At 41.4% G+C, this 25,570-nt stretch overlaps 1 protein-coding gene across 2 annotated transcripts in view; it reads left to right on the forward strand.

Moving 5' to 3' along the window:
• The window catches only part of ZFYVE1 (zinc finger FYVE-type containing 1), a 29,562-nt gene extending 5,479 nt beyond the window's left edge, over nucleotides 1-24,083 (forward strand). For both annotated transcript variants that reach the window (XM_027707360.1, XM_027707356.1), the window contains 10 exons: nucleotides 10,963-11,467; nucleotides 14,478-14,692; nucleotides 16,712-16,818; nucleotides 17,789-17,897; nucleotides 18,468-18,565; nucleotides 18,680-18,797; nucleotides 19,158-19,328; nucleotides 20,114-20,294; nucleotides 20,786-20,899; nucleotides 21,970-24,083. In XM_027707360.1, the coding sequence (XP_027563161.1) occupies nucleotides 10,963-11,467; nucleotides 14,478-14,692; nucleotides 16,712-16,818; nucleotides 17,789-17,897; nucleotides 18,468-18,565; nucleotides 18,680-18,797; nucleotides 19,158-19,328; nucleotides 20,114-20,294; nucleotides 20,786-20,899; nucleotides 21,970-22,202 (1,851 nt within the window). In that variant the 3' untranslated portion in view covers nucleotides 22,203-24,083. The remainder of the gene's footprint in view (nucleotides 1-10,962; nucleotides 11,468-14,477; nucleotides 14,693-16,711; nucleotides 16,819-17,788; nucleotides 17,898-18,467; nucleotides 18,566-18,679; nucleotides 18,798-19,157; nucleotides 19,329-20,113; nucleotides 20,295-20,785; nucleotides 20,900-21,969) is intronic.
• Nucleotides 24,084-25,570: the final 1,487 nt, after the last annotated feature.

The raw sequence follows: 25,570 nt of genomic DNA on the forward strand, positions 1-25,570 counted from the left end.
GATATTGTGGAGATTACTTCCTCAGTCAATTGCTTTGGTATTGTCACTGCTGTCCTTACATCTTCCACATCTCCTCTTTGCTTTGTTAGACTCAAACTGTTCGCCTTCTTTTTTTATGTGTAAATCCCCCAACTGAATCTCCTGATCTGCTCTGTCAAGATGTCAGCTTTTCTTTCTTGTCTCTAACTTGCTGGATTCTCAAATAAGCATTATTGTGCTGTCACTATTGCTGCCCCTTACACACAGGAGACACTTCCCTTAAGAACTTACAGAATCAATTAACTGATATTTTTTAAAACTCCCCTGTATTTGTGGATTTATTAAGAAAAGCACAGTGAAATACAACAATAAAAACGTGACTCAGGTTAGGATACTTGGTTCAAGTGCTGATACTGTCTCACTGTCCCATGTCACCTGCATCTGTCTTTGTCTCTGGTACTTATGTTTATGCAGTTTCTGGAACAGTATCCATTTTTGCTTTGTATTTATACAACACACTTGCAATAGAGCTGCTTTAGCAGGGAGTTATGTATCTGTTGTACAATGAACTTTATTTACTACTACTTCTGAGGCAGGGGAGAAGTGCTTAACAATGCATAACAACAACTTGATATTTTTATCTTGGGGAACAGACGTTGGGAGTTCTTACCACAGGATCAGAACTTAGTTGTAGTGTCACTAGTGGCTTCTACGATAACACTTTGTCCAAAGCCCTAATTAAGGACTCAGCCCATACACTTAACAGAAGTAGAGAAAGTCTTTCATCTACCCCAGAAGATAGGAGATGTGTGGTTATTAGTAATCTGCCTTAGAGTTTACAGATCTTTGACCAAAAACTAACTCTGTCACAAGAAATTACCTAATCTATGGGTTTCAACAAAAAATAAAAGGTACTGACTTTGTAGCCTGACCTGCTAAGGAGATGAGAAGAAAAGATTGTTTTTCTTCTAGCTAGTCACAGAAATATTCCCAGCAGTGTAATCTTATGTGAGTGAAAGGAGTGTACATTTATTACTGTCTTGCCTCTGAGATACCTGTATGAGCTCCCTTTCTTCAATTTGCAGGGTCTTTTTCTTTTGCCAATAGGAATCTCAATTCCCTAAATCCAGCCCCATTCCTTGAGTTATTTTTATGCCTTCTGGTGGGGTTAGACATCTAAAGGATTAAACTCTTCCCCTCAGCAAATACAAAGCAGGATCTATACCATGCTTTTCAGTCAGTTGAGATGACACGAAAGCACTTGTAGCCCTTATTTAAATGCAGACCATTTTATACAATCATTAAATAACCAGCTGGTAATGGTGCAATAGTTCACCTGTCCTCCTCTGTCCCTCCTCGTTAAAAAGTTACACATACATAGTGATAATTTTAGGGATGCTAGCTGCTTTGCTTTTCTCACTCCCACTGTAAACCTGATGAAAGTACTGTGATTTTTTTCCTTATTACCTATTGATTTGAGCCTGACTAAAGTCTAGGGATGAGAGAATGGAGAGTCACTAGGAATGCTATTTCTTGTCAAGTATTCTTTGGCAGTTAATGGGAGGTAATGTATGTCTTCTCTCCTAAAAGAAGATCATGATCTATTAAGTCTTACTGCTTGCATTTGTCTAGCAAATAGTGCTAGTTCTTTTGACACCCTTGCTTGATCCGTTTTTGGGAGACTGTGTTTTTTTGGTAGGGTTTTTTTTGTGCTTTGGGGTAGCACAGTCAGCTGTAAGTTTCTGTGAATTTTAGTCCATGTTCTATAAACTGAGAAGTCACAGCTAGTATATTTGCTATGGATATAAAAGAGGAGGAAAAAATATTGAAGGATCTGAATTTTTTTAGGTCAGCGTGATCTGTTGTATCAGGATATGTAATTTCTGTCCCTTGATACTGTTGCTGTGCTATTAATGAGTTTTCTTCCTCTTTGTGCTTTAGAGAAATTTCCTTCCCAAAGTATTTTTGGGAGTTTACTGTCCTACGCTTTAGGAATTTTTCTCTTAATACTTTGTTATTTTTCAGTATTCTTCCCATCCCAGTCTGTTATCAGTTCACTTACATTAAAGTGCACTGTTTTCCTGTCCTTGGAATAAAGCAGTAGAAAAACTACTTAGCAGTTGCTGGTTAGGAGTGTTCTTTCTTCCACTGGACGTATACCAGTATTTTGAAGGGTATTTTTAGAAGATAGGAGAGGAGCCATCCTTTTAACAAATACACAGCTCCTTTAACAGTCTCTGGCTGACTCTTTGCTAATTTGAACATAGCCACATACAAATATTGCTTTTTCCTGGAACCAGTCTTACACCTTCTTCATGATGCAGTACTCTTGGGCAGTAATTAAAGTCAAGTATTTTGCTTGCTTCCTGTCTCTTTTGTCCATATGCTGACATGAGTGTGGGTGTGGAAGCCAAGGAGAGCATCTCACAGGCGAGAGAAGCTGGTAACAAGCTAGTCTGGAATTACCCAGTGTTTCATTCAAGGAGTTCCTGAACTTAGTTCGTTTCCTGAACTAAATAGTATTGGTGGGGAAAATGGTGTGTTTTAGTGCTTCCTCCACTGTACCCCTCTTTGCACTTATCCAATGAATCCTTTTGGCTCCTGGGTGCTGCCAGAAGGAGGAGAATGTAAATGCTTTGGCGTACATTCAAGAAAGAAAAGGGGAACTGTCAGTTTACTGTCCTCCAGCCCTTCTGTCCCTTCTCCTCCGCTTTTTCACTGCTGCAGGGATCACTAAAAGTTGTTGCAGATGTTGTTGCAGTAGACTTTCGATTTTTTTTGCCTGGATTGTTAATGCCCTGCTGTAGGATCACATAAAGGCAGAAGTTTGAGTCCTTTGGTCTGCCTGTCAAAACAACCTGAAACTGGGAAAATGAGCAGAGTTCCTATTTTATAGGAAGAGTGGAACTGTAATATAAGTAAGTTTGTAAATGGCCCTCTTAACAAGGACAGTGGTATAAAGTAGTGTCCACACAGGTAATCTAGCTATTCTTAGTATTGAGGAAGACTAATAGTTGTAGAATGAACTTGCTCACTAACTTGCTGTCTTCTGAACAAGCCTCTTCACCTGGATGTGGTCTGCTGCTACAGATGTGACATTGGGGTGGTGATTGGTAGCTCTGTAGCCAAATTAACATCCGTGGGGAACTTGAAAGGTACTTAGGATGCAAAATAATGATTGTTAACTGTTCTCTTTAAGAGTTAGATGACACTGTTATGTTAGTGTTATTTTTGCAGCAGTTGCATTTACCTCAAAGACTATTGATTTTGAGTTCTTGCAAAAGTAGTTTTTCAGCAAGCGGTTTAGTGGCATCTCTAGTCTTATTTCTGCTTTCAGCAGTATCATATGTCTCAGCAATCATCTACAAGGGTAACTTATCTGGTAATAGCAATATTTCAGCCAATATCGCCTCTTGGATTAGGAAGGAGTCCAATCAAATTGGGTTACCTCCCATCCCCTAAAGTTTTTTTCCACGACTATCTTAAAACTTTTGAAATAGGATAACTGTTCTCTCCTTGCCTCTGAAAGAGTCCTGTAATAAATAGACATGGGCTTCAGACATGGGCATCCTCCATCCTTCATTGCAGGCACCTGTAGGTCCTGTTGAGACTCATGCTGTTAAGCTCTGTACAAACCCATGAAAATACTGAACCTGAGTTTCTTTGCCAGAGCTGTGGGAAGGAGCAGGATAAAGTGATGAAAAAGACATTTTGTTCAGGGACAGTATTGTCACAGGTCTGTACACAGGCTAATAACAAATCTCAACAGAACCCAGTGAAGGCAAATAAGAAGGAAAAAAAATTCAGGTTGGGAAACACTCCAAATACAAATGCTTTCCTTTGCTTGAGCCAGACCTATACCCAGCATGGGAAAAAGATCAAACCCAGCTAGAACTGAGGAGGGCTGTTATAATCTAACCTTGGGTCCTTGTGGTGTGTCTGTCCTCTCCTTTGTTTTGCCCTCCTTGCATCTGGTGTCAGGTCCCTCAGTTTGGGCTTGAGAATCTGTAGGACTCCAGTCCTGAAAATGCTGATGTGTCCACTGTCAGCTTGTCTGAAGTCTAGGAGATTACTGAGGGCAATAATGATTAATATATTTAAGTGTTTGCCGGATTAATGATTAATAACTTACTCCTGAATACCAGAATGTAACTACTGGTATGACATACACAATTTTATAAACTAACCTGGTGACACAACCCTTTTGGGAAAGTTTACCAAGCTACTGTGAAACATTTACATAGTAACAAGTAACTTTGTCCTATAGAATTAATGAAGTCTAGTTTCTGAGAGGGCTGCCTCCCATTATCCAATGCTTATCCACATTTTCTGTCTTTTGGGTAAGAAGCAGTATGTGTGCTATCATTTACCAGCCAGCATGTTTACTAGCTAGCAACTAGGGATATGACTGGTTAGCTTACTGTTGTATTTTGGAGGCTGCATGGGGTGGACATGAAACATGCTGTTTCCTCAGGAACGTTATTAGAGTCTTTCTTTTCTACTTTGCTGTTTATTTTCATCAAACTCTTAAGAAATTTAGAGGCACCTATTTATCTATCAAATATGTCTATGTAATTCCATTATGGATTTTAAGTTATATATGGAAGACTTGAGCAATAGCATAAATTATATTTTTTTGGGGAAGTCATCCATAACAAAAGGTATAGGAGGCAATCTAAGGTAGAAAACTATAGCTGCTTGAACTTAAAAGTCAGCCTTGATTCTTCTTGAGCACCTGCTTATGATCAAAATCTTCAAAGCTGAGAGGGAGTAATGCCCTCCTCAGGTCTCTTTTAACTGGAATAAGTCTATGATCTTATAGGAAATGGGATTTGAATTACTATAGTTTAGGGCCTGTCTCAGAACTCTATTGGTGTAACGGGTTTCATAGCAGAGTTTGTCTTCCTCACAGGGAGCTACCCAATTCTTTTTGTCACTTGATAACAAGAAACACTTGGGAATATCAAAAAAAATTCTCCTGGGGCAAAAGCGGGGAGTTTCCAGTTCCTTTTGTAATAGCCTGTTGCACTTGAGTTGCTGGGGTAAGCCAGCTACACTTCTTTGCATTCATGCACTGCCTTTTCAGGAGTGATTGTGAGGAGCCCTGCAGAGGTGTGAATTCTGGTGGCAGCACTGTACTATGGTGGGGCTTATTCTTCTCAGGTTAGTCTTACAGGCTGTAGTTAAAGGAATAAATCTTTTTTATAGATTTCTCTCTTGTTTTCAATGTACACTGAAATTCTGACTTAATGACCTAAAGGTAGGACCTGGGGCTTTAGGTATGCACCCATAAGACTGTTGTGTGAATCTACCTCTGGATAGAGCTCAGTTTTTTAAAGTTAAAACACAGATTTAGAAGCAGTGTATTAAAGAACTGGTCTGTGCTGAGCTGTGCAGATCTGACAGATCTATTCTGTTTCCAGGTTCAGTGATTGATATAACACTCTGTCCTTAAGATCAGTTACCTAATATTGTCTCAGTTTTCTGTTTTAGAAGTTCAGGGCTGCTTAAAAGGTTGCAGATCTTACTTTAGCTTGTTTTGCTGTTTCTCCCTTTGATTTCAGGTGTTAATTTGAATTCTTGTAAGCATTATCTTTTTAAAGCATTTTCTGAACTGTGAGCAGAATTACTTGTATTGCCAGTGTTAAGTAATCCTTTAGGGGAAATAGTATTTATTTTCTTCCACTTGATTGTTTTGACTGCTTGTACTTGAAGACTGATTTGTTTCAGATGTTTGCAATTTTATGCTGGTGTACATTTGGATGTGCTGTTACAAATCTTGTAGCTTATATTTCCATTCATTGAAAACAGTGTTAAATTTATATCCTCTTTATTGATGTCATGGTTGTGTATCAGAAGATATTGTCATGTGCTGGTTGTATAATTTTAGAATCATTTAGGTTGGAAAAGAACTTCAACATCATTGAATCCAACCATTTACTCAGCACTGCCAAGTCCACCACTAAACCATGTCCCTAAGCACTATGTCTACACACCTTTTAAATACCTCCAGGGATGGTGACTCTGCCACTTCCCTGGGCTGCCTGTTCCCATGCCTGATAACCCTTGACTCAGAAATTTAATTGTTTATATGATGATATCTTTCTTGATTGCAGAAAGTGTATGTTAGTTATTAAAAATACTTTGTTGAAATGAGGTCAGGCAAAGAGTAAGTTTTCAAAACACAACAACAAAAGTACCAATGTGAGTCAAAATGACAGTGTAAGACTAGCAAATGAAGGCGCTCTGATGAATACTATGCCAAGCATTCTTGATTTTTGTTTTGAGCTATTGTGTGTTGTGACACAACTCTGGCTTTGTGCACTACTTCCGTGAATATTAGCAAGCCCTAAAGGGTTCATAAAGAGTTTTAAAAGGAGAAAACTGTGGTAAAAATGTCTGATGCTCTTAATGTGTTTGTTTTGCCTAGAGGCAGATTTAAAGTTGTACAAGTACAGGTCATTGGAAACTCTGTTCTATTTTTTAGATTTTCTTTTCTTAAGCTTTTTAACATTTTTGTTTTAATAACATTGTTACTAAGAAACTCATAGGCAGGAATGTCATTTTAGCAATTCTTGTTTCTTAACAAGAACTCTCTTGTTTAGCAGTTCTTGTTTCATTTTAGCAGTTGTTTCTAAATGGTTCTACTTTTTATTAGGGCTCAGATGTAGGAAACTTGTTATGTTAGGTATAATAGATTTCCAAATATGGGTGTTTAAAGAAGCTTCAGTCCTAAATGTGCTCCACAGCCACATGGTATGAGTTTTTGTGCCCTCTTTAGCTATGGAAGACTTTAGCTATCAAGTTCTGTTTTTTTCCTGTTGAAGACCTTCACCTTCAGTTCAGCTGAGCTTGGGCAAAGGGACTGCATAAGGAGCTGGATGACAGTTGCTAAAAGCAATGTAGTTAAAACTATAAAAGAAAGCTAACCAGGATTCTACCATATGATAGAGTAAAAACTGTTCTTTTTAGAAGAGGGTCTTCTAAGAGCTGTAACAAAAGTGTAAATGAGTCTCCGATACTAGAAATGGCAAAAATAGGAAGGGACTGAAGAGATATGACTCTGATCTTAGGTTAGACATATAGTTTTCATTCTTAATTTACATTGTTGTGCAATTTAAGGAAGGCTTCATATTTACCCTCTACTGTTAACATCAGAGATTTGGAGCAATTGGCAATTGGCAATGTGGGATTAGACACAGTTATGGAAACATGATCCCTTTGCATATACAGCAGAAGGCGGTACCATACAAATTTCTTTAGAGATGAGAAGCAAAACGGAGAAGTGGGACTTAATAGATCTAGTAGGGATTAGTACGCGTACACTCTGACTTTAAATGTCTTAAAGAAACTTGCTCAAGGGAAGTAAATTTGACTACTGGTATGGGGATTGTTGTGGATGGTTTTTTGAGAGCATCATCCCTGTGCTCAGCTTTGGTTAAAGTCAACTCGTGCACAAGAGCAGAGAGCACCCAATGTCGTACAAGCATATGCACGACAAGTGGTGTGCAGGGAAGGTGTTTTTTTGGTTGTATTAGTTTGTTTTTTGGTTTTGTTTCTTCTCCCCCAACATGGAATTTATTGTAAGGATGTTGCAGTATCCAAAACTATGGGGTTAGATCACCTCCCAGAGGATAGGTCTGTTGGTTCTCTACTCAGCAACTGCTGCTCAGGAAGTCCTTTGTTATGTGACTTCTGAGAATTGGTAAAGCATGCTAGGAAAAATTTACTTGTTTTGTATCTAAGTTCTTTCTCAGTCATTACCAAGACCTGTAAGACACAGCATTGGACTAGCTAGACTTTGGTGTATTCTTGTGCTCCTGGGTAACTTGCTTGTCTGAATCACTCCTGAGTTCCTTCCTGAAAGGAGGCCTGAAAGAGCCTAGAACCTTAGAAGGGGGTAACAGCTCAGTACTTTGGATGTGTGATTTGATATTTAGCATAACTTTTTCTGCTGGAGTAATCTGAATTATTGATCTGGAACCAGTTTTTCTTCTGTCTGGCTCAGCAATCCACCTCTTTTTTTCCACAATATGTTGCCTTGGCATCAGCAGTTTTTAAAGTACATTGAATGCAAAAGAAAGCTGTTGGTGTGGACATTTGCATTAGCTCAGCTTAGGACAATTTCCACATGAGTTGACTCCTGCCTCTTATTGGTGGGAATGCATCACAGAGCTACCCTTATCCCTGTGGTCCCTACTGTCCTTTGTGTCTTCTGACATTACTGACTCAGCCCCTTCCACAAACTCTCCCAAACTGCTACCAGAATAATAACCAGTGCTGCCTGAAAGACTTTAGTCATTAGTTGTCCTGCCAATACTTAAGCAGCTGTTTGAAAACTATTTCCTTGTGCTGTCCAGGGAGTGCCTAGCCACTGACTCTGGCAGAAAGGATCTGCCACCATTATGGTTAGAAGTTTGGAAGGTGGGAGTTAAAAACAAAATCCTTTGAAGAAGACAGTATTATGTCCTTTTTGCTTATGCACACGTAACATATTGTCAAATCTGTAAATGTTTTTAGGAGCTATCTCATGAACCAAGAGCTTCCTTTCAACCACAGAGACATCTCCAGATACACTAAGAAAAATTGCATCTGTCATCTAAACTACCTTCCTGATGATAATAATGTAATAATAACAATGATAATAAAATAATAATAACAGCTACCAAAAAAACAGACCCTTTCTTGGGTTCACCTGTAACTTGAGTGTATCCTCATGTTCTCCCACAGACACCAGGAAATATTCTGTTGAGAGCATTTTGATTTCTCTGTTTCCTGTTTTCTTCTACTCTATGAGGCTGCCTTGAATGATTTGAGTCCATGAGAAGCTACTGCAGCCCCACAGCCCACAGTTTTATTTTGTGAATGCTGTTCCCAACCACAATCTGGCACACTGATTACTTTTTATGTTTTTGGTGCACTGGCTGGCTTTTATTTTCCTTCAAAGTCTAGATGCTGCTGATAGATTTGACCAAAGCAAATGGGGCTGGGTAGGCTTTAATTTACGGATCTAAGAATGAACTTGTTCAAAGAAACCATTTATTACCTCATGGGCTCTCCCGATCATGGATCGTGAGACCTTCCAAGTGTCCTCTCAGGAGGGAAATAGCTAAGAGCTTCAGAACTTGAGAGGCAGGCAAGATGGGATAGAAGCCCTGATCGTTTCAGTTGATGGGGATTCCTTGAAGAGGGAATTGAAGTGGAGAAAGTGAATTCAATCCTTCACAAAGAGTGCTTCTGTCATATTCTTCCGTGTCACATAATACATGGATAAAACCTGTTGGAAGAAGAAAAAGCAAGGGCTAATGTGCTGGTTTAAAGGTAAACCAGCAGGAGAAATGAACCCAACTCAAAAGAGACCGCAAGTCAGAGTTACAATTTAATAAAAAATAATACAATAATACAATTATATGGACAAGCAATTGGTTTTAACCCACAAAACCCAGTTGTATAACCCAGCACCGTGGGGCATGAACAGAGTGGTGTTCGTTGGCCCCCATGCTGAGCGCCACGTGGTCCCTGAGTCCAAAGCAAAAGGAGGGGGGAAAGCCTGTTGGTGAGAGTGCTGGTCACAGTCTAGTCGAGGGTGGTGATCACAGTCTGATCGAGAGTGGTGGTTGCAGTCCTATTGAGGTTCCAATGGATCCTCTGAATCCGATGAGTGGTACCAGAATTCCCAAGACCCCAAGATTATATACACTCAGGTTTGAGTGGGAATGTCCAATACCCCCCCAGGGCGAGGAGTTCCACAATGGGTGGTTGTGAGTTGTGAGATATTTTTTGAATCCTTGGTGGCCCATTAGCAGACCTGACCCCTCAGGCTGGGTGTGGAAGTGCTAATGACTCCCTGGAGGGGAGTTAACATCACCCATAACTTTAGTCTGAGGAGGTCAGGTGTGCTTTGGGCAGCTGCTGCAAATAGTCTATTGTTAACAGTTCCTGGGAAATTACATAGGGGGTATAGAATACACAGTTTGAGTTACACCCACACAGTGATGAACTGCTCCTGGCTGCTCTAACTAGGACAACTAAACAGCTGTAGCCAGAAGCATAAAACCTGTGAAAGCCAAGGCCATGTTCGGCAACAAAATCAAGGCAAACTCTTGTACAGAGCCCTAACTCCATTTCATTGCTTGTTTATCTGTGTCTGTTGCTCTAGTATCTGAAAAATGCCCTGTTCTTTAACCTAGATAGCATGATACTTGTCACTTAATTTATGCAAAGCTAAAGAGAAGTTAACTGCTGAAGGCTGTTTGCTCCCTTTTGGTTTTGTATCTCCATGTTCTTTTGTGGTTTTTTTTTTTTAATGGAAGTACAATACAGTAAATTATGAAATGGATTGTTGAGGTAGCTGTGGCACCTCTGTGAGAGCCAGTTTGACCTGCTTTGAGCACCTGACTCCAGTGCACAACTTTGCTTCTTCTCTGCCCCTCTTCTGCCTCTCCAGCTGAAGGATTGATCAGCTGGAGAGCAATGGGAGCAGGACAGGCTGCAGCACAGATGCATGGCAGAGGTTTTTCTCCCTAAACAGATGCTCAGCCTCAGTGGATGAGGCAAGTTAAAGTGACAAAAGCACTCCCCTGAATTTGGATGCTTGCCAGGAGACTAATGCTACTACGGAAGTCTGCCATGCTCCAAGTAGCTGTTCTGTCAGACTTGGAAGAGAGTTGTGCTTCCTTCTGAAAGGACTGCCTCAGGGAATGGGGTGAGGTGCAAGAGGTTTGACCAGACATGTAATCACAGTGAGGCATCACTTCAAAACAGCTACATGATGGAACAGTAAATCACATTGATGTGTATGTTTTACGAAACTGTATTCTAATATTTTGCTTTGTACTTCTTGGTGCTTCAGCAACTTATGATGAAATCTGAAGAGGAGATAATTGGTTTTTTTAAACTTATGAATCCTGAAACCAGCTGTGTTTTCAGTGTTGTCTACTCCAATTGCATAGTTATAATATTTTTCTCTTTTTGTTTTGGAAGGTAAGGAATGAAGAAGACTTTATTAAGAAACTGGACTGCAGTCCTGACCAGCATCTAAAGGTGGTGTCCATCTTTGGGAACACAGGGGATGGCAAGTCTCACACCCTTAACCACACTTTCTTCTATGGCCGGGAAGTCTTCAAGACGTCTCCAGCCCAAGAGTCTTGCACAGTTGGCGTCTGGGCAGCCTATGACCCTGTCCGCAAAGTGGTGGTAATTGATACAGAGGGCCTCCTGGGGGCCACTGTGAACCTGAGCCAGAGAACACGGCTGCTGCTGAAGGTCCTGGCCATCTCTGACCTTGTCATCTACCGTACTCGTGCTGACAGGCTCCACAATGATCTCTTCAAATTCCTTGGTGATGCCTCGGAGGCTTATTTAAAACATTTCACTAAGGAGCTAAAAGCTACCACAGCCCGTTGTGGCCTAGATGTTCCTCTGTCAACTTTGGGTCCAGGTGTCATCATCTTTCACGAGACTGTGTACACCAAACTACTGGGCTCTGGTGAGTAGGCAGTAAGAAACTGAATTACAATGTGCTAAACACTATCTATAAATTATCAGGTTGCATTGAATATTCAGCATTCTTTACTACCATGTAAAGATATGATTCACGTTTTGCTCTCACTTGTTTAAGTCTGGGAACCAGGCTGTGGAACTAGCAGAGCATTCCCTGTTGGTGATCTGACTATTCCAGATCAGCTAGAATAATCCTCTTAGCCAGCTGTACATTTGCACTGACTAGTCATCAATTCTCCCAGCCATAGGAGGGGACATCATACAAAATCATGAATATGGGCGATACAGCAGAGGAAGGCGAAAAGTGATGTGGTGGGTTGACCCTGGGTGGATGCCAGGCACCTACCAAAGGCGCTCTATCACTCCCCTCCAAAAACTGGACAGGGGAGAGAATATAATGAAAGGTTCATGAGTTGGGATAAGGACAGGGAGAGATCACTCGCCAAATACTATCACGGGCAAAACAGACTCAGCTTGGGGATATTAATTGCGCTTATTACCGATAAAATTAGAACAGGATAATGAGAAGTAAAATAAATCTTGAAAACACCTTCTCGCCACCCCTCTGTCCTTCCCAAGTTCAATCTTCTCCCCCCCCTGCGGCCCAGGGAGATGGGGAATGGGGGTTACGGTCAGTCCATCCCAGGTTGTTCCCACTGCTGCTCAGGGAGCAGAGTCCTTCCCTTGCTCCAGCATGGGACTGTCCCTCCCATAGGAGACAGTCCTTCATGAACTTCTCCAACGTGAGTCCATCCCATGGGCAACAGTCCTCCATGAACTGCTCCAGGGTGGGTCACTCTTCTAGGGGGTGCGGTTCTTCAGGCACAGCCTGGTCCAGCATGGGTTCCCCACAGGGTTGTAAGTCCTACCAGGAAAACCTGCTCCAGCGTGGGCTCTTCTGTCCATGGGTCAGCAGGTCCTTGCCAGGACCGTGCTCCAGCATGGGTTTCCCACAGGTTCACAGCCCTCCTTCGGGCATCCACCTGCTCCAGCGCAGGTCTCCTCCACAGGCTACAGGTGGATCTCTGCATCCCCATGGTCCCCCATGGGCTGCAGGGGCACAGCTGCTTCACCATGGTCTGCACCACGGGCTGCAGGGGAACCTCAGCTCTGGTGCCTGGAGCACCTCCTGCCCCTCCTTCTCCGCTGACTTTGGTGTCTGCAGTTGTTCACATGTTCTCACTCTGCACTTCTCTGTCTGCAATTACATCTGCACAATAACTTTTTTCCTTCTTAAATATGTTATCACAGAGGTGTTAATATCATCCCTAATTAGTCTGGCCTTAAACAGCAGCAGGTCTGTCCTGGAGTTGCCTGACATTGGATCTGCCAGACATGGGGCAGCAATTTCTCACAGAAACCACCCCCGTTGCCCCCCTGCTACCAAAACCTGGCCACACAAACCCAACACAACTGAGACACCCTGGGATTTTGGCAAGGATATGTACTACCCTGTTGCAAATAAAACAAGGATAAAATTCTGTGTAGAAACTAGGAGGAGCAAGAATAATGACTTTGATGAATGTCACTCTACTTTTTTTAATTCTGTGGACCAACATCATTCTGAGGCTGATGGTGTTTGAGGGTGGGACTGAGTTTGTGGTGGCACGGAGCTGATGATTTGACACCACTTCTCTCTGTGCAAGTATCTGATATGGCCAAAGGAGCAGACCTGGCACACTATTATTCCCACCAATTTCAAAGTTCTTCACCAGTACTTTTAACTTGGCTCATGTAACATTTGACTATTTGTATTTAAATTCATATTTTATTTGTGTATCTGAGTGAAATGCACTGTCCTGTGGAAGTCATGGTGTCTTCTGGTTTTGACCATACAGGGATCTAAATTTCTTCTCATTTTTTTGCATGTTTCAAAAGGTATGATGAAACCTTTCTTAATTTGGTCCGTTTCTGGTGTTCTGATAAACAAGATCCATGATGAATTGGCCTGCAACAGCTGAGGCTTAGTCCTGCTATCTGTGAACATATAGGAGACTTCTCTTGTGTAATACCACAGCAGTCCTGGCTGACCCACATTCTCATTTGGGCTTTTCTAACCAGTGAGGTCTTGAGCTAGCAGAACTTGACATTCTTTCTGGTTATTATTAGAGTAATCTCTTAATAACTTTTAACTTACTTGCAAGGCAGTTCCTTTTCTTACATACCAGTTTGCTGATTAGCAATTCAAAGTTTCATGTAGTTGTTGACATTTACTGTTTCAGCAGGTCAGCCTTTAGTGAGGACACTTTGCACCCGTATGCAAAGTCAGGGTAGTAAAAAAATTATATTTTTATGATCACTGCTGGTCACAGTAGGAATAGGAAAGAAACCACTTAGCATGTGGATATGCGGAAAGCCATAACCATCTGTCTCAATGGACAACTGAGATAAGTGTGTTTATATAGTTTTAGGGCAGGGAAGAAAGGGCCTGCCTTATTCTGAAATGTACAGCAGGTACTTGGAAGCAGGCAGAAGAATTCGATTGGCTCTGTGGAGTCTGACCTGATGTGACCAGCTCTGAAGTGCTTTGCCACATACAAATGGTTGATAAAGGCTTGGTCCTCCTTGCTACACTACTGGCATGGAGAACAAGCAATCCATGTAAGGTTCATGTCCTCCACTTATCAGGTGCTAGTACTAGCTATACCAAATTATGATCTGGTGAGAAGAACTAATTAGTGTGCTGACATGATGTTACCTTGTATTATGTCCTAAATTGCTCCTTAATCTGGATATCTGTTTGGAAACTTAGATGTCTCCAATTTTACCTGAGGAACTTGGTCTTAGAATCTAAAGCTTTGTATCACAAAGCAAAGGCTGCTTTTGGAAACTGTTTCTTTTCTTTGTTTTAAAATACAATGATAACTGCATTCCAGATGTATTAGAAGATTCAATTAAGGAAACTAGAACTATACTGCATATGAAAGCACTATGCCATTTAAATATTATTTTGAACAGTCAGTTGTTTATGTACTTGCTGATACTCTTATGTATAGATCATCCTTCTGAGGTTCCTGAGAAGCTCATTCAGGATCGGTTTCGGAAGCTAAGCTGTTTTCCTGAGGCTTTCAGCTCAATTCACTACAAGGGAACAAGGACATACAATCCTCCAACAGATTTCTCTGGGCTTAGGCGAGCTGTGGAGCAGCAGCTGGAGAACAATACTACTCGGTCACCTAGACAGCCTGGGGTTATCTACAAAGCACTAAAAGTAAGTGGAGAAGAGTTTGTCACAGTCTTTATTTGTATCACTGTTGCTAGTAACTCAGTTGCAGCTCATAAAGGTAGAGCTCATGAACCACTGATGCAGATAGCAGGTGTCTGGATAAAGCAAGTCTTCCATGAAGATGATAATTTTGTGTAACAACCAGGGAGGCTGGTTGTTTTTTACTTGAAAACTAACAAGCACCTTAGTAAAGACCATGAAAGGTCAAGAAAAGTTGTAGAGCAAAACTAAGCAAAATCAAAAAACTGAGCTGGGAAGAAAAAAGTGACTGGGGCTGTGAGTAACAAGCATTTAGTGATTTACAAAGAGAAGGCTCAGAAGGAGTTTTTTTAATGAAATTCCTAAAGATGGCCTCAGCACAAGAGGAGAAAATGCAACAGATTTGGAGGGAGTTAGTAGTTGGCAAAACCTAGCACTGAATGTAGCATAACCCAAGGCCTAGGAGATGTGCTGGTAGCTAGGGAACAGGATGGGATAAAGCCAAATGATGTATTACTTGAATGAGTGATCTTTTTAGACAGTTTACTTTGCTAGGGTGTCAGAGGGATTTTGGGGTCTTCAAATTTGCAGTCTTTCTACAAGTTTCCACTTGTATTGCTACCACTACCTGATTAACATCGTATTTTCTTTGGCCTGAAGAGCACAGCTGTCATCAGGGAGGGGCAGGCAGAGCTGGGGCATATCTGCAGAAGAAGGTAGTGCTAGCAGTCTTTTCTGATGTTAGTCACAGCTGTTGGAACAGATAATTCTGTCTGCTCTGTATTTGTGGTAGCTGAAGCACTGGGAGTATCAGGGTGGCATGTATGCATTAGGGAGCAGACAGGCAGCAAGCGGAAAACAGCTGGAGTGGTTAATTTCAGTTTAATTTCTAGGACTTTATTGCAATAGTGAAGTAACCTGGTTTCAGATATAGATACTAATATACTTAAATTCATGTCCAGTAGAGTGTTTGCTGTGTTCAGATCGCTACTGACAAATTAACTTTTTTTGCTTCACTTATTGAGGACATAAGGCTTCCTAGAGATCTATATCCACTTCCTCTAACTTTTGAATTCATTGTCCAGTATCAGTCAAGCTTGAAAGAGAATGTAAAGCCAATTTCCTTGAAATTATGTAAAATCAAATGTCTACATAGAGATCTTATCTGAGGGAAGCTATGATGAGAGAGATACACACACGTCTGGTGCAGCCAACCCTTGTTAGGACAGCAGAGATGCACCCACTCCACACACCCCCAACCCTGTGAGGGGAGAGGAAGGAAGAGAAAGACAGACAGCCACTGTATTAACCTCAGCTGTAGGAAGAGTTTCAGTTAGACCTCATGCCTTCAGAGATCTCTGTCAAGAAAAGCTTTAACCATTTGCTTTGTTCCAGTGCTTGCTTTTTTTTTTTTTTCCTAATCATAACACCCAAAAGAACTGGAAAAGGTAATTATGCCAAGGCTAAGGACTGATTTAATCTGAGAATAGATGTTTCCAGGAAAGGATACAAATCCCTTTGTCTCAGTTTTGCAGTTTCACCAGAGAAGAGCAGTTGTTGAGTGGGCAGAAGAAAGCTCAGGGCAGCACTTTCTGAGCTGAGAGGCAAAGAATGTGTCCTCATGCACTGTGAGAAATGATCCTCTGAGTTTCCTTTGTGAGGTTTCCAGAATGCAAAGCCCTTTTAGCAAGAGCCCTACTATTTTGGGCATGGATTGTATGCACAAAGGTGGATGCAATCTTCGTTCATCCATTTCTACTACAAAATTCAAAGCAGGGAGAGGAGGAGAGGAGAAGAGTATCTTACAAGTAATCAGGTCACTTTCCAACAAGTGCAAGACTGTCTTCTTTGTTGGTTTTCAATCCTTGTCTTGGTTTCCAGGTTAGTAAGACATTATTTGTTAGCTGTGTACTCTCTTTGCCTCTCCCTCCAGTAGAGGAATCCATGCTTTTGCTTGCAAAAGCTTGCGTAAAATGTCTTCATTGCTCTTCATCCCTTACCAGTTCATTCTTTTCTGTTTGACAGGCTCTAAGTGACCGGTTCAGTGGGGAGATCCCTGATGACCAGATGGCTCACAGCTCTTTCTTTCCAGATGAATATTTCACATGCTCCTCTGTGTGCCTCAGCTGTGGGTAAGTGGATGAAAAATGCTTCTCCATCCTTCTAGAGGACAGTGCTGCTCTGGTCTGCAGCCACAGAACGTAAAGTTTCTGTGACATCTTGACAGCTGACATCACCTATCATCAGCTAGTACTTCCAGGCAGAATTATCTTGAAATTCAACTCTTATGTGAATTGGATGACTATTATTGCTGCATCCCAACTGGATGCATGGTTTTTGCCTACTCTGTTTTTGTGCATGGCTACAAACCTGTGCTGCCCATATCTTTTCCCAAATGCAAGCGGGGCAGGAAGAAAGGAGTGCCTAAATAAATCCCTTGAAATTTCCTGTGTTTTTTTCCTGACATTTTTGTTACCTAAATGGTATAAACTGTCCTAAAGCATACATCATGGTTGGCCACTGTGTTCAGTGACCACGTCTAAGTGGAGCTCCGGATTTGATTAGACCTTGACTTGTAGCTCTCTGGGAAGAGCCCCAAGATTGAACCTGGGAAGGGCAGTAGATGGCAGTCAGTGGTGTGAGTCTGTGAGGTGTATAGCAGCATGATGTTATGGCTGATTGTACTTCTGGAAGCATTTCCTCTCAAATGTGATATAGTGCTATGTTTCTGCTCTCTTATGTTCATTAGAGAATTTCCAGCAATTCCTTGCAAAGGCTGCACTGTTAAGTCCATTGTGGTCAATTTCCAAACTTCTTTAGTCCTTCCCAAAATACTCTCTGAAATTTAAATTTGCTACGGTGATCATTTTCTGCAGTGAACTGTTGTGTAGTGCTGCTTTGTATGTGAAACAGTTGCTACACCTCCTTCTGAAAAGCCTGCCTTTCAATGATAAATGTTGTCATTGCTGTATATACAGTTGTGGAAATGGTTTGAGGGTACAGCATCTGTATAAATGCAAGAATAGTAATAGAAATGAAATCTTGGTGACATCTGTCCTGTATCTAACAGTGACAACTCAGGGTTTGCTTTTGCATACTCAGGTGTGGCTGTAAGAGGAGCATGAACCATGCAAAGGAAGGAGTCCCTCATGAATCCAAAAGTCGATGCAGATATTCTCACCAGTATGATAACAGAGTCTACACTTGCAAGGTGAGTAGCGATATAAGGACAAGATCTGAAGAGTGAGAAAGGAAAGTATAACCCAGTATATGAGGAATATCATAGGCATGTACCTGTTTTCTTCCATTTTTTTTCAAAATGTCAGAGGTGCTCATGGCCTTGACAAGAAAAATTGATCCTCGTTCAACTTGTATGTTTGCTGGGAGAGGTTATCACTTCTGTGTGCTGTGTCTCATTTTTCTAGCTAAACTGTGAAGCCAGCTGCTCTTAACTTGGGTAATGTTGACCTTCTACGTATTCGGTGTGGCTACTCTTCCTATTTCCTTATGCCCATTGCTTGGTATTAGCCACTTTTTCTGAAGGATATCTGCAGGAGACAGGGAAATTTTTGTCTACCATCATGGTCTTTATTGATATAGAAATATTTCCCTGATGTCATTATTAACAGCAGTTTTGCTTTGTTATAAATCAGTTCTGATGAGTGCTCCTTTGCTGTGGAGACCCTTGTATCTTAATTATATGCTTTAGGTGTCCAAACAGCTGCCAGATCCACATTTGGATTCTCAAGAATGCAGTTTTAGTTGAGCCTTTATGTTACAGGCCTGTTATGAACGAGGGATGGAGGTCAGTGTGGTGCCAAAAACCTCTGCTTCCACGGACTCTCCTTGGCTGGGTCTTGCCAAGTATGCCTGGTCAGGGTGAGTACTGCAGCTGAGATCTCTCTGCTCCCTGTTGCCTCTAAGCTACCTGGTGCACTGGACCTCCGGTGCTTTCAGGTTACCACCGAGGTAACCTGTCTTCCTCTTCTGCAGGTATGTGATTGAGTGCCCCAACTGTGGGGTGGTGTACCGCAGCCGGCAGTACTGGTTTGGCAACCAAGATCCTGTGAACACTGTGGTGAGGACAGAAATTGAGCACGTCTGGCCAGGGGTAAGTCTGGTTGCTGGATAGTCTTTGCGTATGTGGGCAGCCATGTTAATTTGGTTCTTCTGGATGTTGATGGAGAAAATGGATTGGCTTTCATTACAGCTGTTTCCTATCTCTACTCTTCAAAAGAACCTTTGCAAGGCCTCCAGTCATCTTTTGGCTATCTTGAAATGCCTAAGATGCCAGTGTATGAACACTTTATGTATATGGACCTACCCCCCTGTTTCAGAGCATGGCTGGTGAATTTTTTTCTCCTGATTGCCCTCCAGTTTAAGAGGAGCAATGGGTTGCAGAGGCATCTGCATCTAAAAAACCCAAATATTTCCTGTTTTTATTCTCAAGTAAATATCCATTTCTTTCCAGACTGATGGATTTCTGAAAGACAACAACAATGCAGCTCAGCGTTTGTTGGATGGCATGAATTTCATGGCTCAATCAGTATCTGAACTTAGCCTGGGACCCACAAAAGCTGTGACCTCCTGGTTGACAGACCAGATTGCCCCAGCTTACTGGAGACCCAATTCTCAGATCCTGGTAAATAGCAGCTGCTAGAGAGAAAGGCTTTGTATAACTAAAATCCCTTTTCCTTACCCTTTAAGTGATAGAGGACTTTGCAGATTCCAAATGCTTCTTGTTTTACTGCAACAATCCCTTCTCCTACAATTCTGAGAAAACTGAAATGTTTTCTCCTCTTCCCATTCTTGACTTATCCAGAGAAAGTATGAACAGAGACTTGGCCCAGCCCTGCTAGAGAGACCGTTTCTCCCTACTCTTTGTGAGCTCCTCTCCCAGCAATATCACAGAAACCCCTGGCTTGCATGAACTTTCTTTTCAAAGCAAAGAAACAACATATTAAATCTGACTATTGCAGCTAATAGTACTATTTTTGTGGGTGCAGATGTTAAACTCTGGTTTCATACCAGATGCAAAAAGCATCAAGCAGTTCAAATAGGAAAAGATTCCCTATGTCTCACAAGAAACAGACTCATCTTCACTCATCTTCAATGAAAACTGCCTTCTGAATTCTTACCCCCCACGAAGGTCAAACAACCACCATTCAGCCCTGCATCATGTGGCTGTGTTTATTTGTGATTGTGAATGAAGGGATCATAGCAATATATTTGATTAACCACTGTGCACCTACCTGTCTGAATCACTTCCCCAGGGTAAAGTTATGAAGCTGGTAGGACCCAAGTCTTGTGTGTAACTATATTTTTCACAATTTCAGTCTGAGACTTGGCGTCCTGGGCTTCTGCTCTCTATTTTTGACTTAAGGAAGATGAAACTAACAGTTTTCCTCTCTGTGTTGTTTTGATTAGAGTTGTAATAAGTGCAACACGCCTTTTAAAGATAACGACACTAAGCATCACTGCCGGGCCTGCGGAGAGGGCTTCTGTGATGGCTGTTCTTCCAAGACCCGTCCAGTGCCTGAGCGAGGCTGGGGACCAGCACCAGTGCGTGTGTGTGACAACTGCTATGAAAACAGGGGCATCCAGTTAGGTAATTTTGAGTGGATTGTGACAGAATTATCCCTGGGCAACAGCCTGAAGTCTTTGCCCCTGATTTCTGGATCACAACCATTCCCACTGGGTGTAGACAGTGTTGTTCAAACTGGGCTTCCATACAGTTTTTGGTTGAGAAGCTCAAGAGCTCAATGCCTTTTGGAAGAAAGATAACCCTTTCAAAGAGCTACCCCTTGACAAAATTACTTTCTAATTGTATCTTTACTTTGTTTTTCCAACAACTCTGATGGTCTGGCACTACCATCAGAGCAGGCATGCTGCTGTTTCAGCAGACTAGTATTTTGTCCATTATTGCTAAAATGAAAACTCTGCAATCCAAGACTGGGGATGTGGGAGATAAAGGCTGAGGAGGGACTCCAACATGCCTTTTTGGGTTTGCTGCTGGTTTTTGTTAATGTAAATTAACTGAAACTTGGCAGAAATTGTGGTGGTTGTAGGTGTTGAACCCTTCACTCTTGTGTCATGCAGATGTGGCTGAACTGCCTTCAGATGAGGAAGGGGGGACACTTATTGCCAGGAAGGTGGGGGAAGCTGTGCAAAACACACTTGGAGCAGTGGTGACAGCCATGGACATTCCCTTAGGTGAGCTCTGTTCTGTTCTGATGGATTTTTTGCCTAAAGGCATTTTTGTGCTCAAACTGATTAAACTTCAAGAGTTTGTGTGACAGGCTGGCACCTCTTCTATGCTATCACTGTTGGTTGAGAGTTCTACAGCCCTCTCTACCTCTTCTGCCTAATGTTTCCTCTTGGTTTTCAACATGTTTTTTCTGCAGTTCACACTTTCTCTTGTCCCTATTATGCAAATCTCTGTGCACCAAGCTGTGAGTAATTCGTGCTCCCCTGATGCATTCACTGCAGTGACCTGCCATTTGGAGCTCCCTAAAGACTGACCAATTAGGAAGCATTTTATCAGGTTTGGTTTTCTTCCAGAGATGCTGAGTGCCTTTTAAGTGTGTTCAGATACTGCTGGCACTTGGTACTTCTCTAGGGGAGGGCTGAGAATTTGAAGCTGTCCAGATTGATAATGATGGGGAAGTAATCAGTAATGTGATCTTTAATGGTGAACTTGTACAGGGAACGTTTGCTGCTCTTTCATGTGCTGGGTGGCAGTTAGGTATGTCAGCAAACATTTCACATTTGAATCTTCTGTTGTTGGACCTGATTTCCTGCTCATTATGCAGATCATCATTCAACTGCTTTGCCTGCAGCATGTCCTGCTATCACTTTTATGGGTGTTTGCTCTCAGAGTCCATGAAGGGCAGAATAAATCCCTTTCTCAGTTTAGACAGTACATGTGTTTCTGAATATTTAGCTTGGTAACTGTGGGGTTTTCTGGCCACACATGAACCTGAAGATAGGAAAAAGCAAGTGTCTCAACCTCTGGAAGAGTCTGAGTAAGGGAAGATGCCGCTATTTAAGGAGAAACAGTCTGCCCCTTTGAAGAGAGGTAGAATGTGGGAGAATGGCAGAATGCCTTAAATGGCTACCCATTGCACTAAAGTATTCTGTCAGTAGATCACCTCCCCTTAATGGCAGTAGTATGACTTGCAGTGCGTGCGTACTTCCCCTGGAGTACATTCTTGATGTTGCTTATGTTGACAGATTATTTTCTTGTCCCTCTTTCTCATCCCCTCACCTCAATTCCTCCTCAGGTCTGGTAAAAGATGCTGCCCGACCTGCATACTGGGTACCAGACCATGAAATCCTGCACTGCCACAATTGCCGGAAGGAATTCAGTATCAAACTCTCCAAACACCACTGTCGGGCCTGTGGCCAGGGATTCTGTGACGAATGCTCACACGACCGCAGAGCGGTTCCCTCTCGCGGATGGGATCACCCAGTCCGAGTTTGCTTTAACTGTAATAAAAAGCCTGGTGACCTTTAACCCCAGGCTCCTCTCCAGATCTTTGCAATTCCTTATGTTCTCAGGGTTACAAATGAAAATATCTGGTCTCCCTTTCACCTTTTAACCTGTTGCAGCCAGAGTGCATGTTTCCAGTTTCTGGCCTCCTCTTGTGTTATATCCATCTTGAAACGCTGGGAATGAGCCTATGTTCAGCCTCTAGTTTTAATTTCAAATTAACTGGGAAAGGGACGGAGCTCCCTTGTAAATGAGCAAACCAAAATCCAGTGTATTTTATTCCAATTAAAAATATATATATATATCAACTATGTATACTTCAGGATATTAAGAATACGGTTGGCTAATGAAGCTTCGAGTATTCCTAGTTCAAATGATGGATGGTGTTGTTCCTTACTATATTGGATCAGACTTATGGCCTTCTAATTCTTCTTTTGGAATGTCTTGCTGATCGTGATGTCCTGTGAGGAAGGTTTGGACTCTGCTGCCAGGAAATCTCCAATGTTGATGTATGAATTACACCTGGCAATTCAACTAGCCCTACATCTGGAGGTGCTGTCCTTTTGGCCATGCAAGATTAAACTCAGATTTATGAGCAAGTTTGTTTGAACTGTGGTATGAGCAATGGTCTTGCAGTGCAAGAGGTATCAAGTTGAAATAGACCTCTCGGTAGAGACCAGTAGAGCTCTGAAAAGTAAAGCACATCATATGGCACAAGGCAAAGCATTCTGATTTTGCCATTTCAACTTTAATACCAGATCAAAAAGTAGCAGGGTCTTGCTCTCCCTGACAGTATTTTCATGTACTCAGGTTTTCTTCAAGTTTCACTGTCAGATCATTGCAGTTAAAAGTTTTGTCCAGAGCAGAAGAGAACAAGTTTTGTAGGCAGTTCTGAAATATGAAATTTAAATTGTTTGGGTTGTGATGACTTTTCTTTCCCCCCACTTTTTAAGTGATCCTGTAGTCTCTGAAGCCTCTATGTTCTCAAATGTGGTTGCATAGAAACTGCACAGATTTGACTCATCTTTCTTCTAATCGTATGAATTTACGAATCAACCTGGAAAATGGGAACCTTTCTTCTTTGCTCCTTGCAACTGGCACTCACTGGACTTCATCCTTTTATTAAAGGACTGCAAGAATTCACTGAGTTTATTATCAAAAGCCCCACTTAACCTAACTTATACTGTCATGTACTGTGGATTTGTGGTTCCACTTATACAAAGTAAGAGACCATTGTGGACTAAACTGCCTAAAATGCTCCATTCTTGGCTTACATAGACATGAATTCTTTCACCATGGGAGTTGCCTCCTCTTGGAGTGGCTGGAGTTTAATGCAATGTCCTGGAACTGTGGTATTTTATCCCCAGCTTATTAAATGTGCTCTTCTGTAGATGAGTGCCCAACACCCTGTTTTAAGACTGTATTATTAAATTAACTGCTATAAAGGACTTTATCTTCTGAACAAGCGTACTGACTTTCCTTGTAACAAGTGGGTTCTCACTTTGTTTCTGAAAGAACATATTCACAAAGTGATTGCCCCTTTGCAACTACATCCAGCCTACACAAGGAAGTAGATTTAGAAGATGTTCCAGGACACCTTCGGTACTGGCCAAGTTTACTGGGGACTGTCTCATGTTTCTGTAAGCAAAAGTCCACCATAAACTGAGAGTTGTCCAAGTGAGGACATGAGTAGGTAGAAATCCTCTTTTAAAAGACATTCTGTATATCTAGCATAATTCTGTGCTTCAAAGTATTTTTTATTTTTTTAATGGGTGAGCAATGTGTTCTTGGTTTGTAGGCTGTGCCCTGTGTGCTGTTTATGCATGTAGCTTTACTACCATGTTAATGCACAAAGAGAAAGCAGCCATGACATTCCTTGTATAAAATCTTTGGCATCTGTTTCAACAACTTGTCTGATTTTTTTTTCCTTGTCACAGCCAGAATTACGACTCAATCAAAAAAAAATATTGTCTAAACGTTTTTAATATATATGTGATCTTAATCACTTAGCAACCTGTCAGCATCTGAGTCCATTCCTGATTGATTATCCTGGAGCTGAATCTTTTATGCTGTTTCTCAACAAAGCAAAATCTTATGTGGTGCTTAAACTACAACAGGCTTGGTGTTACTCTTTATGGACAGTGTTGAGAGGTGTATTTGGGATCTCTGTTTTCCAAAATGAAAAAAAGATCTGTAAGGTTTATGTTCACTGCTGTTTTCTGTACAGAATAGCCTTTATTTTTTCTGATACTGTTTGGTGCTGTGAATGCACGATATAGGATTATGGTTATTAAATGGCTTAGCTATTTAAAAGGGTTAGATGCGTATTTTAGCGGAGCCCAACACTATTGGGTATTAACACATTAAAATTCAATAAACAAAAGAGCTCTAAAATACATCTGTGGACAGAAAGCTCTACAGGAAACTTAAATGAAGGAAATGGAAATCGTGAAAAAAAATATCACTGAAGCAATATTGGGAGCATGTTGTGCTTGGGGGGATGGGACTATGCGTAGAAACCTGCGAGAGTTTTATTCCTAAACTAGTAGGAGAGATGCTTTATGTGCTGAGGTATTGGTAGCATCTAGCCAGAGTGAGTCTTTGGAAAACCTGTCAAAATTTAACAGCAATGTTGCTGGAGCTCTGCAAAAGCACAAACTATGATTGTTTCATAATGGCAGTATGAGACAGGTCTGACATTAATGCAGCTCCTGTGTGAAAAAGTCTTGTGTATTTACAAGGGCAGCAATAGGAGGGGACTGTTTTCCAGGAAATTTTTAGAAGATCACTATGTGTGCTATACTGAAGAGAAATTAATTACTTACCATGAAGTTGCAGTAGGTCAAGATGATAATGTGTCCCTTGGATCAACTGAAGTTCACTGTAATGTTAACATTTCAGAAGTTAAAATTGACACTCTTACTTGGTAGGATAATGAATTCAATTGGTCTGAGATGTGACACGATAAAAGCGTGTTCTGAGTTACAGATTGAAGTTGACTGATGTAAATCTCTTGGCAAAAAATCATATCAGATTAATTATTGGCAGATCAAGCAGCGTCCCCACCTCTTCTTATAAGGAATGCTATTGAAAACATCAAGTAAAATCAGAATCCTATGATCTAACTGATGTACAAAGATGTGTGCCCCAGTGAAAAACACATTCCTCACCCAAAGCAACCCAAAACAAGCCTAGACTTATAGAGGAAAAAAACATCTGATATGATTGCTCTGTTCTGATGGATTTATTTCCATTGTAGGTACGTATGCCAATTCAGCATGAAAGTTCATCTTCAAATAGGTGATGTGGGTTTTTCTCTCATTCTGTGAAGCAAATATATGTGAGCTTTGTGTAGATGTGCACACTTTTAGTTAGGCTCCCTACCCAAAACC

The sequence above is a fragment of the Neopelma chrysocephalum genome, unplaced genomic scaffold (assembly GCF_003984885.1).
Source record: "Neopelma chrysocephalum unplaced genomic scaffold, ASM398488v2 Primary Assembly neopelma1_24, whole genome shotgun sequence".
NCBI classification, from domain to species: Eukaryota; Metazoa; Chordata; class Aves; order Passeriformes; family Pipridae; genus Neopelma; species Neopelma chrysocephalum.